Source organism: Pieris napi, chromosome 4 (genome assembly GCF_905475465.1).
Source record: "Pieris napi chromosome 4, ilPieNapi1.2, whole genome shotgun sequence".
NCBI lineage: Eukaryota > Metazoa > Arthropoda > Insecta > Lepidoptera > Pieridae > Pieris > Pieris napi.
In genome coordinates this window covers 12,347,271-12,364,051 of record NC_062237.1, presented here as the reverse complement: position 1 = coordinate 12,364,051, position 16,781 = coordinate 12,347,271, and the positions used below count along the sequence as shown (strand labels likewise).

The 16,781-nt window shown below is 33.9% G+C and overlaps 2 protein-coding genes across 7 annotated transcripts in view; both read right to left on the bottom strand.

Moving 5' to 3' along the window:
• Nucleotides 1–8,936, bottom strand: part of LOC125049191 (formin-like protein) — an 86,846-nt gene extending 77,910 nt beyond the window's left edge. The window contains exon 1 of one of the 2 annotated variants that reach the window (XM_047648336.1): nucleotides 8,503–8,936. In XM_047648336.1, the coding sequence (XP_047504292.1) occupies nucleotides 8,503–8,655 (153 nt within the window). In that variant the 5' untranslated portion in view covers nucleotides 8,656–8,936. The remainder of the gene's footprint in view (nucleotides 1–8,502) is intronic. The other variant, XM_047648335.1, reaches the window with a different exon arrangement.
• A 1,056-nt stretch (nucleotides 8,937–9,992) lies between these two features.
• Nucleotides 9,993–16,781, bottom strand: part of LOC125048552 — a 28,401-nt gene continuing 21,612 nt past the window's right edge. For 4 of the 5 annotated variants that reach the window (XM_047647266.1, XM_047647268.1, XM_047647269.1 and 1 more), the window contains 5 exons: nucleotides 15,676–15,826; nucleotides 14,544–14,817; nucleotides 13,273–13,463; nucleotides 12,136–12,333; nucleotides 9,993–11,784 (listed from right to left, as the gene is read on the bottom strand). In XM_047647266.1, coding sequence (XP_047503222.1) covers nucleotides 11,563–11,784; nucleotides 12,136–12,333; nucleotides 13,273–13,463; nucleotides 14,544–14,817; nucleotides 15,676–15,826 — 1,036 coding nt within the window. In that variant the 3' untranslated portion in view covers nucleotides 9,993–11,562. The remainder of the gene's footprint in view (nucleotides 11,785–12,135; nucleotides 12,334–13,272; nucleotides 13,464–14,543; nucleotides 14,818–15,675; nucleotides 15,827–16,781) is intronic. The other variant, XM_047647267.1, reaches the window with a different exon arrangement.

Genomic DNA, 16,781 nt, shown 5'->3' with positions numbered 1-16,781 from the left:
AAATAATTAGGGTTATCTAAAGTCGAGATCAATACAAGAATCGTATTGAGATTTGTGACCTACTTATTATTGTTGAACCTAATTGACCTTAAGAATTAACGGAATTTTCCTGTCATATTTACAATAGTATACCTCTAATACAATATTAAATATAAAACACAGTTTTAAAGTTATACTTCTTTTGGCGCGTTAGGGAAAAATGTTGAGAGTAAATTTTTACGATGCGCGAGCACAGCGTCACAAAAAACCGACACCCTGAAGTTAGGTATAGTCAACATTTTTTCTATTGTTAGTGCCGTTTTTTCTACAAACGTAGAATAACATTTTTGAAAAGATTTTTATCTTTTTACGCCAAAGATGTATAACTTCTAAGGAGTGTACATAACACACATTTTTTATCTTTACAAGTATAAATATATGAGAGCTTAGCTTATATGCTATATATAGTAAGTACATATTATATATACCGCATTACATTACAACACTTTAAGGGGGCAAACGGGCAGGAGGCTCTCCCGATGTTAAGCAATATGGCCGCCCATGGATACTGTCAATGCCAGATGGCACACACGAGTGCGTTGCCGGCCCTTTAATTATTGGTTCGGAAATACTTCAGTGGGCAGCTCCACAAAGTACCTAGTGGTGCACGGAAAAAACTGCTGTAAATTACGCTGAGTTATTGAACGATATTTTAACTATAATTCAAAGTAATTTTAATAAAAAAGAACGTTTTAAATTATATAGTGTTTTCTTCGATAACTACATTATGTTCAATGTAATCTGCACACACATCGCCGGAGCGCATTCCATAACACCTATTGAGCCCGTGTATCGTAAAACACATTATATAGAAATTATAGTGAAGAATATGCAATATGCATTTTAGTATTGAATCGTTTTTTTTATAGAACTGGGTAAACGAGCAGGCATCATATAATGGTAAGTGAACAGAAGGCTCGCGAGTGCGTTGCCGGCATTTAAAATCTCTTAATCTGCTACTAGTAACTGGCCTACATAGTTTATTTAATATAATCCTAAGGCAATGGACACATTCACATGTTTCAATTTAAAATCAAAAAAACTGCTGGAAAAGAATAGGACATTCCTTTCATTCCAGACAGAAAATAATGTATAGACTAATAACAATAATAATTAAAAATGGCAAAACATTAAATATATATAATAACAGTAAATATTTAACGTAAAAAATACATAAAAATTTATTTTGAGTTTAATTTACATATAAACTTTAGTGTTCATTTTGTTAAATTTAAATAATTTAATAACAAATTTCATAGTAATAAAAATTAAAAAAATAAGAAATTAAGATTTAGTAATACTTATAATTAAATAACAAATTTTGTGCCAGCAGTTGCGGTATTTACTTTTAATGGGCACTACCTGTATTCCGATACTTATTCGTTGAGAGTGAAAAACACCAGCTCTGGGATCACCGGATATATATCATATTAATTTACTTTTATTATGACAAGATATTATTGAGATTAAGGCATACGTTTAACCGAATAGAAAATAGATAGTTCTAGTAAAAACGGAAAATACTTTTTACATTTCTCACTGTAAATCGATACACTGTCGAGTCCGTAGCTACTGTTGCATAAATATTTTATAATTGCATTCCCTGAGAGGAGTTGATCATACATGTTTAGATAATATCATGGATAACATAATTATTGTTTATAAATACAATGTTAATCGTCACACGGTTAAGTAGAAAAACAATTTGTTATATCTATATAGCTTTTAGATCGGGTAGAAAAAGCGTAGACCTAGTTTCCTTATTTTTTATACGTTAGCCTTGTTAGCCCTGTATACTAAAGTGAGAACAGTGCCGCCAGAGACCCAGAACTCTCATAATAATCACCATACATGGTCGTTTAATCTTTTTACCTGCCCATTAATAACCTTACGAATCTAATCCAGACTAGCAGGTAGCCCACTGATATATTTCCGAATATTTCTTAAAAGGCCGGCAAAACACTTGCGAGCCTCTTCATATCAATCGATTCACATTTATTATTTCCATGTTCCGGACCACAACGTGTCCTTTCTCTTTATCTACTAGCATACAATGTCAAAGAGTCTATAATATAAAAACAGTCTTCTATTAATCCACCCAACTATCGAGAAAGTATCCCCGACTCCCGTCCGTCTAAAATCATAACTCATAGTCAAAGTTTATATCTAGAAATGTATTATTTCATCATTCTTTATTTAGGTATTTTTAAAAACCAGCTCGAAAAATAAAACTAAATATTCTTTTTTACGCAAGCGCATTAACACATTATATTTTTTTATTCAACGCAATTTTATTGTGTAAAGTACGCCATAGTATTTTAAAATAAATATACGCGAGAATTTCAAAGTCCATACAAGACAGTTTAATTCAAGCACTACTGGACAAATGCAAATTCACGAATAATGTACGCAATGCGTCACTAGCTATTGTCGGAATATTGTCGTATTACTTTAACCATCCCGTCATTTTAATTTGATTTAAAAATATGTAATATATTTCGAAAAAAATCTAGTAATTTCCGCTTATAAGTGGAAAAAGATAAAATCCCAAGCAACATCCCCATACTACATATCTGCGACATTTGTAAATCTTTATTTTGCGCGTACTCAAGAGGCACCAAGGTTTATTAGTTTTGCTTTAAATTACTCATAAAACATACTCTGTGCCCTACATATGTTTTATCGTGACTCAAACCAAACCTACCTCAAAACCGTGTGATAGCAGACGGCCAAAGCTTATATTCGTTAGTACAAATTGTTGCATTGCGACGATAGTAGACTGCAGAAAATAATCGATTTCACTGTTTGTCTACTGTCTACGTTTTCTACGGGACATTAAAGCTAAAAACATTTTATTTATTTATAACAGAAATACATACATTATCTTTACAGACTATGCCAATACGATAACGTCGAGAAACATTAAATAAAATATAATAAAGTACATATATAATATTAAACACATAATGTACACAATATCGGTACATGTTTGTTATACAAATGAATACGTCCTCAAATTGTTCTTTACTTATTATAATATAAGATATCTTAAGGACCAAAAACGACGCTTTTTGGGGTCATATAACAACGCGTGGGAAATAGCTAGTTAGACTATGGAGAAGAGTTTATATTTAGCCTATATGCTTATTATATGTTTAGACTTTAACGTCAGTGTTTAAATATTCATATATCAACATTAGCTGGAAGTGATTCTGCGTCAGCTTTCAATGACAAAGTCTGCTGAAAAAAAAACATTCCCCTAAACAACCTCCGGTGCACTTTCCCCTTGAGTACGACAAAGCAAAACATACACCTTTAACACACGGTAATAGAGCTCAATTTATCCTGTCATCAAAGACCCTTTAAAAACCGTTAACTATGTTATAAATATTATAAATGCGAACGTAGCTAACATTAAAACTGCAACATTACAAAATTTTAAGCACACGAAACTTCATTCAATAAAATATACATAATTAATCGTATTTAATGAAAGTTATAATGAAATTCTAAACAAAAATTAGCTTCATCTAGAACAATAAAATAAGTCGTAATTTGACAGCTGTGTAAAAAAAATCTCTACTCGACACAATATGTTTATAAAGGAAATGTATATAAAACTACTTATTTGTCTGACCATGACAACGCTTTTAGTCAACCAATTGGTATTTTTTTAAAGCAGAAGGTATCCAAGAAAAATTAACAAAACAAACTTATTCTTAATAAACAAAACAATAAAAAACCGGAAGACATTTAAAAAAATTAAATTGCAAGAATTTAATTTCGATTGCCGATTTATAATGGATAAATACATAACTATATATATATTTAAATCCATTCATAAAATTTAAATATAAAGTATGAAATACAATTTTAGTAATACGTTCGCTGAGCTTTGTGTGATATTTTTTTTTATTAATAAACATAGACAAATATTTTTGTAGCTTAGTTATTTTACGATAATATATCCACTTTAAGAGCCTATATAGGCCTTTTTTTTACTTAATATCAAGACTAAAACCGCATGTATCAACTTTATTTTCAACACGTCTTCGCCGTAAGCTGTACTTGTTTTACGAGTTTATTTTAAACGTAGGTGTAGGATAATATCTGACCTATTCACTTGCAATGTTGCAAAATGTTTATTATGATTATTTAAAAAATATATCGCAACTTTTCCTAGTATTTATCACTCTAAATTATATTAACATTAGAATGTCGCTAAATTTGCTGACAAGGAATAAATATTGAATATTACGGGTCGAGGTTAAACGTTTTCCTTATTTGGTTTTCATTATTATTATTCCCTTAAAGATGTCACAACGAGCATGATGTATGGAGAGACAAAAGAAGCGGAGAGTTCCTTGCCAGTTCCGTTTTACGCCTTAGAACTGGCAGTAAATGTTTAATTAGAAGCATTTCTTTTGTATATTTTTAATTGACTTCACGATTGCAGTCTAGACGACAATACTGAGATTTTGTAGGTTGAGACATCCGCTCTTCAGTTACTGAGAGTTACTGTATCGAATTACAAACAAACACGTTGGGTACCAAACAAAAGTACTTAAAACTTCGAGTTATATAGAAAATTCTTAATACATTCTATATAACGTCATAACCACCGTACAGCCAAAAAACTCTCTATAACGTAAAAATGCATTGAATTTGTTTGGTTTCACACAACTCATACATTAATACACAGTTTATAACACAACAGCCATTTTATATTACGAATAAATATTTTCATACATCAACAACATACTTAAGTGTAATTGTTTTTATAATCAGCTTACAATACTATTGAGATGCCGAAATTTCTAAGAAAGACACTTGTGGTCATAAACAGTCTTCTCGCCTTTGTTATTGTTAATTGCATTAACACGTAATTTTACGTATTTAACCTTATAATTTTACAAATCTAACCAATTACGTAACAAGTAATTGGTTAAATTTGTTTTTATTTTCCTCTTCCCTCCGTACAACGATTACTTTCAATAACGAAAATATGCTCGGTCCCTTGAAATTCGTTATAAAGAGTTTACACTGAAGATTAATCTGTATTCAAATGTAACGACAACCAAAGACAATACAAACATTGTTAACGTCTATTAAGTGATTCCTGCGCATGATTGTTTTCATTAATGTGTCAAAACATGATTAAATGACGGTGTTTTTGCTCAATACAATCATCGGCTGTCGTGTGCTCACTGCGTGCGAAACTAAGTGGAATCACGCATGCTACAAAGGCATGCGAGACGTTGGGCTCGGACCACCTTTAAATTATACACGGTTGTTAGAGAATAATGTTAGTTTTTTACGTCTTAATACTGAACTCAATTCAGTAGAAATGTTAAGCACATAAGTAGTGTAGACATCTACAGCCACATGGCTTTTGCTATTAAATGATTTATTGATTATAATTATGTAATATTTTGTATCAATTAGCATTCTATGCTAGGAACAAAGATGGAATGTCGCCAACTGTGACAACTGTAAAACGTATTGTTTATATGTTTAGTGTTTACCCATTAAATGTATATATATATTACTTCATTATAATAATCATCCTTTATTTCGAAAGTCAAAAGACACAAAATAAATAATATTGTGTCTTTTATAATAATAATCGAAATAAATTCTCATTAAAACCTCTTCATTTAAAAGAAATATGTCCATATGTAGTGTCAAGGAAGGGGGGCAAAGCAGTGTTTTTAAAACAGTTTATTTTTATATTTCACGAGGCAAACGGGCAGAAGCTTTACCTGATTTTAAGTGATACCGCCGCCCGTGGACACTCGCACTGACAGAAGGTTCGCAAGCGCGCTGCCGACCACTTAAGAATTGGTACGCTCTTTTCTTGAGCTAAGTCGAATTGTTTCGGAATTACTTCAGTGAGCAGCTGGTGGTGCGCGGCAAAAACTGCCTTAAAAATCGCTCAGTTGTGGAACGACGGATGTCGAGGTGATACGGATGGTATTTAGTATTCCGATGATGAAACTCAGCTACAGGTATTAATCCGAACAACAATTTGAAAATGGCTTAGGTCTAAGAGTAGCCTGATAAGAAAAGGCACTCTCCCTCACGCCAATTTACCAATCTTCAACTAAAATTCTAATACAAAGGAAGCAGTACTCGTTTACTCACGCCCTAATGGTGATAGGTGCCAACGGTGAACACAGAAGCATGATCATGGATGAGTCTGTCACAAGAAACTAATTGGCACCTTACAAACAACCGTTCGAGTGAAACCAGCTTTTTGTACGAAGCACTTGTAAGGTTAAACTTTAATCAGGCAATTGAATCTTTTTTTCGACTTTCTAAACGAGCGGATGTACGCACTTTTTAATTCAATTTAATTAAGATTTAAAACGACGTTGATTGGCTATCAACTTTTTCAAGTTCTCTTCTGAGAACCGCTGGGAAATCACTCTTGAGCATCGTTCTGATAATGTAGTAAGTATATGTGTCGTCTCATACAAGGACATTATAAACAATTGCCAAAGTTTAGCGTTGATACCTTTACAAATGGCTTAAACGGGATATTACAGTACAAGTTATATAATTTACGTTTACGTTTTATAATTTTTGTCTTTAAGGGGTTTAAAATTCTAGCTACTTAATACATTTGTGCACTCCTAATTTAAATAATTGTATTATAGTGTCTTGATTAAATGTTGACATGACAAAGAATGCAAATCCTACCCAACTGTTTACATGAATATAAAAAAAAGTAAAAACTCAAAAGGAAAAAACTACAAATTTACAATTCATATTATTTTTTATTGCTTATGAATAATTTATTCTATTGTTAAAACCGTGAAAAACAATCAGATATGGACATATTTATAGAACCGTAACACAAGGTCAGCGGGTTTGATTGTGAGTCACATAACAGGAAATTTACAAATAAACAGACAATGACAAACTTTATATTAAATTTTCAAAGGACGTTTTAATTTAAGCAAAAATAATGTGTAAATTAAATAAACAGAGGTCAAGTAAATTTTATATGCGTAGGTTTTTGTATAAGGGAAGACCACTGACATATGCTTCAATTGATAAAAATTAATTTAAAAGTTACTTTATATTATTACCTATTAAAGTTTCACAATTAGTCAGTATAGTATGTTGTACAGTGTACAACACTCTGTATTAGACACTTAATAAGAAAAGAGGAATTAAGAAAATTTATATTTTTCAACTTAACTCCAAGAAAACGAAATAAATATCAATATTTCCTCATCTATTTCATAGAAAACAGCAGTGTGTACTGGCACAAAACTAATTGCAGTCAAGGTCTCCCGTTAACCCTAATTTGACCACTCATAGACATTCAGAGTATGACCAACATTTAGCAATTTAACTATTAATGTCAGGGGACCAACAAGTTTCCTGTTTATATGTATGACTTAAGTCACAAGCCAAATATAGAATATATTTCCTTGATTGCCTGAAATCTGAAGGCATAATTAATTTGAATCAAAAGGAATTTGAAGGCAAATATAATTATTATAATTTACAGCGGTTCTCTGATTGTGATTGGTGTTTTGAATATAAATCCATACTAGACGAAGCTGAGCCCCATATTTTTTTTAAGAAATAATTTTTAAAATATTATAATTGTCTTATAACAATTAGACCACACAAACAATATTCTTCCCAAAACATTAATGTTGTGCACCTAAATATATTTAAGTTATATTTAATAAACTAATTAATTAGTTTAACTAAACTTAAAAACTACTACAGCTACTGAAGATTATTGTAATCCTAAAATAAAATCTTTGTTCTAATAAGACAATTTTTTTCTTAAAACCCACTACCTTAGGTCTGTGCCTCAGATTTCTGTTTCATTTTTCTTTATAGGCAAGTAGGTGATCACCCTACTTTGCCTGAAGCACATTTATTGAGTTTGTTTAAAATATGTATTTAATGGTTTTTACCCATTTTAATAAGAATATTTTTACTAATTTTATGGGGTATAATAAATTATGCATGGATATTTTAGAGTTTGAATTTTCCATGAGCTTTTTGCCTCCATTTAAAGTTTAATGTTTGTTATATTTAAGTCAACACAGGAGATAAAGACAGGAAGTTGCATTCAACCCCGCACTAGCACATTGACACAATGTTGATAAGATATAACAGGAAGACATTTTGTAATAGGAAATAATGGATAAATTCTGTATAATGTGTAATTTAAATCTTGCAATCAAAAAAACACTTATTGTTTTTATTATCTCATCTCATTCTTTTTATTAAAAGTGAAAAATAATTTAAAACTTAGTAGTAAACGATTTCTCGATCATTTTGAATTAGAAATGATGTGTTTAAATCTAATAAATTGTGACTTTACATTTTAGTTTGCGCATGATATTCGGTATAACGGTGCGTTTCATTGTTAAATAAAAACATGTTTGTAAACAAAAATGCCGGTATCGTAAAGAAACAATTGAAACTTACCAGAACCTTGATGAATCTATTCTCCAATTCATCTCTATCTGGCATCGGAGGTTTTGTCCGATTTCTGGTGGACGGTTGCCGTACATGGTGGCTTTTTGTTGTAGTGACTGGTCCATCCAACATGGTTTGTTCACGGGATGTTATTAAACCCATTTTACACACCACTAACTTAATGAACACTCATCACAAAAACATTTATGTTTATCACAGACGAAACATCATTTCTAAGAAAACTAGTCACATTATTCGTTATAAACAGTCTGTCTCAATTAAGCGACACTGGACAAAGCAAAGGCGAGGCACATCCGCACGCGCATAGATGTTTATACTTCGATCAAAGTACCATTCGACTACATTCTCTACTCAATACAAAGCAAAACACTGAATACCTAACTGTGAAGTGTGAATGACTGACGCGGTAAGCGGGCTCTGTAGTAAACGCGACACATTACTACATTGACAACTGACAAATGTCATTTGATCTAGGGCAGTTTATGTTATCTTTGACATACAAATCAAAGCGACGCATGACGCTAGACATAAAGTGACAGATTACCTGAGAATGTCATTTAACAAAAATAAAATAGAACAGAATGAAAATGTTGAAATATAATGCGTGGAAATTAACAAAATAAATAAAAATTAAATTAAGAAAAACATCAAATGAGAAAATTTTGGGTTGTGCTAAGTCTGAGAAACGGGCAAATAAATAGTGGCCAGACAAGATTTGCTTCATTCTAAACCTGAACTGTGTTTTCTCTGTGCGGTTAAATTTGTGCGTGTGCTTATACTCCTACTTATGTTCCCACTTGTGCATTTTATATATTTCATAGTTTCTTTGTATATCCATTATTGTCATGTACATGGTTATTTATGAAATAAAATATGTTTATTATGGAACATAAGATACATACATGTACCACTTTAAATTTGAGTTTGTAGGCATCCCTACTCATCGGCAAAAATGACATGTTTATTTTTGTTGTCCTATTTTAAGTGTATTTATTTGGTACTTTTTCAAAATCGCGGAGTGTAGCTACATATGGATAACTTGACCTGTGACCTATGTAAAAAATGTTTTAGTACAATCCGTGGCTTCAAAATACACAGAATACCTAAAAAAATTAAAAAAATCACAACTTTCGAGGCACGCAACACCACGTGCGACACTGCATTAAAAAAAAGTACCTACAGTTGTTAAACGAATTATAAATTACACTTTGCATCACAGAACTTTTCCTTTTTTTGCATATACAGTCTAATGATAACATATCAAAAACTCAGGAGTAATTGTAGTGATCCCACGAGTCTAAATCCATTTTTAGTTTCAGCTAATAAATAATTTCGAAAAAGACCAAAATGTCACAAAAATAGTAGGACAAACAACTAACGATGGTGATATACAGTGATCCATTATAAGAAGACTAAATAGTCGAGTTAAAATCGATAATAGAAAAAATGAAAGGGTTTTCACAATAAAAAAACACAAATTGGATATAATTTTATGCTTTATTTTGTGTAAATACAGTATTACAATAATTATTGTAACGAAAGTATATTTGTATTGCCCGTATCCGATACGATAACTAAATTAAAATACACCAATAATCTGTTAGCACCTTTTTTTGTTCTTTTATAATTTTTATAGAAAATTATCGCAACATAAAATTGCTAATATGCAACAAGACATCGTCTCTGTTAATTCTTAAAAAATAACTATATTGTTGTAATTTGATCACACATTCAAAAACTAAACATTACGTTCAGGCTTACATTACGTCTGGGAATAAAGTGTTGAGTTAGACAAACATTTAAAATTACAAAATATTTTATATTTCTACATTATTTTTTGTTTAACGTAAATTTGGTCCAGCTACACAATCAAACTTGAAAAAGTGGATGCAGTCTTTGGTGAGAAGAAAAAAGACATCAGATACAGCTTCACATCGCACAGGCTTTCTGCTGAGACTCAGTCATTTCGATAAGTTATCTTGCTTATTATGCTATAGTCGACGCATTTTAAGCTGAGTCGTCAGGTAATAAATGTCACTGACAGTAGAAATGTGCACGCAATGCAACCCGTTATCGATACTTAGCTACCTGCCGCATGCACTTTGACTTCTGATTGGTTGATACACTCATTACATGACATACGCTTCGCTAGCAATACGCACAATGGAGAATTTATTTTCCATCGTGGTTTTAAATAAACTAAATGGTGCCCCCTCAACGCTCAAGCTCGGGCTGTAAATGTGTTCCTGTTTTAAAAAAAGAATTTAAATATCGATCATATATAACCGTTATCGATATGCATCTCTACAATTCTAAGCACATCACTACACCGCTCCATAAGACCTGTAAGTGCGAGCGCGACGGACAGATAAATGTGATTTATGACCCGAAGTCTCAGCCCATAATGAGTCGACTTTAATAGGTATTGACAGCAAAAATAGGTAATACCTTAAAAATAAACTACCAAAGAAGCGAGGGTAGATACAGAAGCAAAGTTAACACCTACCGTACTAGTGTTAGAGACGACAAAAGGCTACAATGCACGAAGTACTATGCGAAGTTCGTACAGTAGTGTACACCGTTAATTTGTCAATAACTACTTTACGTACACTGTAATACTTGTAGGCATATATCGCTCAAATAAATTTCACCTTAAAACTAGTCAATATTAAATCTACAACACTTTCACACTTTCAAAGCTAATTACAAGAAATTTTGAAAGTAGTGAAAATGCACAAACTAACAAGGCACTTGAGCTTAAAGCAACATTCGCCTGATTAAGTTGTATTGACTAAAAACTAACGAAACACTACTAAGATCACAATAGTCAAACCAAAGAAATGCTTGTCACCTTTGCCTGACCCCTCCTCAAACATTAGTGTAAAGTGCGAAATTTTGGCACAAATTGATAATTTAGTGTTACCATGTCAAATTTTTTTATTTTTTTTTTATTACGGCAACATTTATTCAAAATGGCTTTATCGTGCCAAAAACTGTAATTTCAATACTAGCATATTTGGAAAATGTATTTTATAACCTTAGGCACTGTTATTTCGAGGAGGGATAATAATAGAGGACGGCACATCCCGGGAGTTGCCAGCGAGAAGCGTGTAATTCAATAAGCTGGAGTAATGTGCGTCTGATAGAGGGCGCTGCAGCTGTGTTGATGAAGGCATCGCGCACAGCTGTTAGGAGACGCTCCAAGTCACCAGGAAGCTGGGTTTCTAAATCACGGCCGATATACGTAAGCACGAAGAAGAGATTCTCAGTCTGTAATGGGAAAAAGTATTCGTTTTAAACTTAGATAAAATAAAGGGATTTTTTTTTATATGTATATATGGACAGATCGTGGAATCGGTAAAAAGAATGATTACACACAAGATGTATGTAATACACAGATCACTAAATGATATGTAAAAAAAAAACGCCAGACCAATAAAATTTACCACGAGATTGAGACACTACTTTTTAGCGAATAACAATTATATGGCAAAATTAAATTTAAACAAATATTCCATGCAGACGTATTACGTTTCATGTTGATACTTTGTCAACTCATTACTGTAAAATTAGATGAATTTCTTAATGAATAATTATATATTTCAAGGGACAACTACTCACATCACTGGGTGAAGGCACGGGCTGGCGAATACAATCCTCGCAGCATTTGCAAATCAGTGTCAAAAGGACTTGTCCGGGCTGCGCACTCGCCCCGCGCCGATGAATGGCGCGACGACGCAACTGACAGTACATCTCGAGAAGGAATGACAGGAACGCCATGAGACGTGGACGCCCTCCGCCAACTATCGTTCCTAGTAACTGGAATTCAATTTAATAATCAGGGCTTACCATAGATATTTTTATTTCAATTAAATTTAAATCACAATCGCAATTGATTCACAGTCGAACATGCTTAACATGAATGTATTCATTATAATATATCTTATTCATAAACACATTTATTTTTATTAACGCACTGTCTGTATTCAAAGTAATGTCGAAGCCAACAAGCTTAATAAGGTGTTCAATTTACAGCCCAGCCTTTTAACTAAACAGCGCCGTTTAACTAGCGGCCTGAAATTTCAGCCGTAGCGATTGTAACAACATTTAATAAATTGGCTGGCTAATGCTTAGGCCATTCGTACGATAGAGTGAATAAAAGATATGAAAGATCTGACGGAAAAAAATATTTCTTTAAAAAATAAATTGCTTGAGTTAATCAAAGCTAAATTCACATTATTATTGTCACTGCACTCTTCCATTGTACTTGTTGTTTTTCATAAAAATTTGGAAAACACCATCAAATTGTGGTTTGGCGACGCCATATTGACAGTGTGAAAAGTTTCGTTTCGAGTTTGAGAGTGGCAGAAAGTGGAACTGAATTTAAATTAACAGTCAATGGCAAGTAATAAAATGTCATCAATCCATGTCATTTGCCTAGCTGTTTGATAAATTGGCTAAATATATTTCAGGCCGCTAGTTAAACAGCGCTGTTCAGTTAAGAGGCTAGGCAGTTGATGGAACGGCTTTTTAAACTATGTAGTTGGTTGCGACATAGACACAATTTTAAAGAGTTGGAGTGGTTAAGTTTAATAATACATATTTTGATAGTCTTTATTAAATAACCTAAAATCTTTTTCTAAGTTTAAGGGCAATTTTCTTAACAGTAATATCCATTATAGTAATTATTTTGTAAATTGTGTATGTGTAAACGTTCAAATCAGTAACCGATAACATTTTAAATCAAGCTAGGATCACCTTCTCCCGGTCATGGTACCACTGCTGGCACGTGTTGAGCAGAGACTCCAAGAAGGTCTCAGTCTGTTCCCGTTCAACGACAGCAATGCAGCGTCTTGCGGCCGGCAAGGCGTATCGCGGAGACTCCACTGCGCGACTCACGAGATGACCCACGGCATCCATTAGAGTTCGAGCACATACCGCGTTTGGATCTTCCAAAATAAAAATAACTATAGAGATTTGCACGGTTAAAAACTATTAAAAAATAATCTGGTATAAACAACCCTTTATGGCAGCCGAATTTTGGGTCTCATGGATGTTTTCCATCACCATAGCAAATGGAAAGCTTTATTGGCTCCCGGTCCTAGGTTTGAACCTTTAGAGGCCAATCAATTTTCATTTATTTATGTAGGTAATGTACACATATGAACATTAGTATCATATTTTTAAGATTTTTTTGACGTGACAACGTCTAATAAATCGATGAAAGCCGGCCGTACGCACGAAAAAGCATGACTCATTGTCCCGTTACGCTCATTGTACGCTTGCGCCGCATCAATGTTTTGTTATGACGTTTTCACATTAAACTATCATCCGTAAACCGACTTTACAGACTGCCTTTTTTATAGAACAGGTCACGGGCAGCTCACCTGCTTTTAAGTGATACCACCGCCTACGGACACTTAATGTCAGAGTGCTCGCGAGTGCGTTGCCGGCTTTTAAAACTTTTTAAAAATTTATTTACAATTCATACTTAGTCTACTAACTTTTTAATAAAAAAACTAATAATTCCTTCAGCAGTAAAAGCGTAATAAACTTATAATATCTAACAGTGTACTAGTACTATGTCTTACAAATCAACAAAATTTAATCAATAAGAATCCATTCACCTCTTACCCCCGAAAACGACTTTACTAAAACAACACAATTCCTTTTAAAAAACCAATAACCGACTTCAAAACGGTCGCCATCATATGTTACTATAAAAAAAAACTCAAATCACTGCAACTGTGTTTAGAAAATGTAAAGAAATCCTCGTTTCTTTTTTTTTATAGTAGGTATACCGGCAAACAGCCTAGCCCATGAACACCCATTTTAGTGGCTACGTTGCCGGCCTTTGAGTTCCGTTAAAATTATGTAAAAAAATCTTCCTTTTTCGAATTGGGAAACAAAAAAAAAACAACAAAAGCCCTTTGAAGTCGATTAAAGACAATACCATCACCAAACCTCCGTTGCATAATATACAAGTGTTCCGTCCACCCTCTGTGCAGGAACAATGAAAGTCTACAAACCATCTGTCTCACCTTCCAGTGCCTTATCGATACATTCTTGTATCTCTGGCGGGAAGGTGCCAAGGTCCCCTGCATCAGCAGCCAGACCCAACGCAGCCATACCACTGGCCAAAGTGTCCGCTGAGGTTAAAGACTTGGACCGCTTCAGCCCAGGCGTATACGATTGCGGACGAATACTCTTCCCGTTCCCGTTGCTGAGGGAGGACGGTGGAGACTTCTTCTTCTCCTGGATAATCTGCTGGGGCTGCAGTTTGAAGTGGACCCGAGGGCCAGCCTGAAATTTTAAGAATACGCTTTCTTAGTCATTATTAATAAAAATAATCTCAAGATATTGAACGATCAATATAAAAATAATGATCTTGTTTTATAAGCTATGCATTAATGTGCTGATTTTAAAACGCCTGATAAAAAATACAATGCAAATACCTGTCAATCAAATAGGCGTTATTTAAATTACAATTCAAAAAACACGTAATACATTCTCGGCATTATCAGAATTCGATTTCATTTATAAGTAAATTTTAAACATAGACAATATTTAAAGGCCGGCAACGCATTCGCGAGTCCTCTGGCATTGAGTGTCCATGGGCGACTTATCACTTAACATCAGGTGAGCCTCCATCCCTTTTGCCCCCTGTTTCGTAGAATAAAAAATTCGGGACAAATAAAAATTTAAGTATAAAAGTTGTCTCTTTTGCGTTGCCCGGCGCCCATTATCGGCATCGGTACCACTGAGGATTTTAGGTGGCAAATAGCAATATACTATAACATAATGGCAATAAAGTAGAAATTTCCGTGATATGTGATCGTAATAACAAAAATACCGCTTCGGGATGCTTGGGCAACCTTCGGTACGCCGCCGGCGCCGAGGCAACACTCGGGGGATAGTTTGTATAATACGATATTTAGACGCTTCGGCAAGCTACAGGACGGTGCGGCATCCTTAAGGACGCTTCGTCATCCCTAAGAACGTTGCAGCATGCCAAAGCATAATTGCCGATATTGTGCATGTAGGTTGCCGAAGGATCCTTTTCCTTGCCGATGCCGATAATGGGCGCCGGGCCTAAGGCTAAAGAGATAGCTGGAACTTCAAAAAAGTTTGTAGACGATTAGTTTATAAAGCTAGACATACCGTAGTATGAGGAACATTTCCACTGGATGCACTGCCCAGTAGCGCATGAGACGGCATCACGGGTCGGTAGTGCGGCGGAACTTGTGCATGCAGCACCGCCGAACGCGAGTGCTGGAGACCCACACTCGTGAAGCCCATGCCGACTGTTGACCTGAAAAATTACAAATTATTCTTTACTACGCGTTGATTTCGTCTACGACAATAAAGTTATTTTTGTTGTCAATAGGCATAGGTTTTTAACTACAAAATAAATAATGGTTATGGCAACACGTTGCGTCAATATTAAATTAGAAAATTACAAATAAGGGTAAAAACATTTGATACTAAGTTACCACTAGGATCTAGTTTGGCTAACATGGCTACACATCGCAAGAGTACATCACACTATAAGAATGTAAGCCTATAGATACCGCTAACATTAGCCTGCTTTATAATATTTTTTAACAACAAAGTGCATGTATGGTGAGCTTTAAGGATTATAGTAATATGTATGTGTATAGACTTAAACTCTTAATACTTTTGTGGAAGCGTAACCATCTCGAAGCAAACCTGGCTGCAAGCAAACAGTTGCAGATGGAGCTAAGAGGGCCGGGAAGACTTGGACACTATACGTGACTCAATACTGAACGCTATGGAGACACCCTCTACCCCACATAGAGGTATAGGAAGCCAATTCTACGCATATTACTAATTTGGAACTCCTCAAGACATGCCATAACTTGCAATCTGTCATAACTTCGCTTATTACAATATGACTCCAAAGTGAATTTTAATTCATGTATGAATTCCTGCTATATTTATATATGGCAAACAATGGTTGCCAGGACTGATGACGTACTGACCAAGCTTCATTACATTAACAACGATCCTATTAGGATTACAAAGAACGACGTGTGTATTTTTACCTGTTATTTCTTCTAACTTTACCAATGAACAATTTAATGTTTTTTATATGTAAAAATATAATTAAAAAACCCAGTGGCGCTACAATATTTCTAAATGTGAGCCTCAGATTTCTGTTTGTTTCAGTCTGTTTAGTGATCGTTTGCTTTTTTCTAATAGGATATTTTAATCCTGGTGACACATGCCGCCGCCTTTTTCAGGTC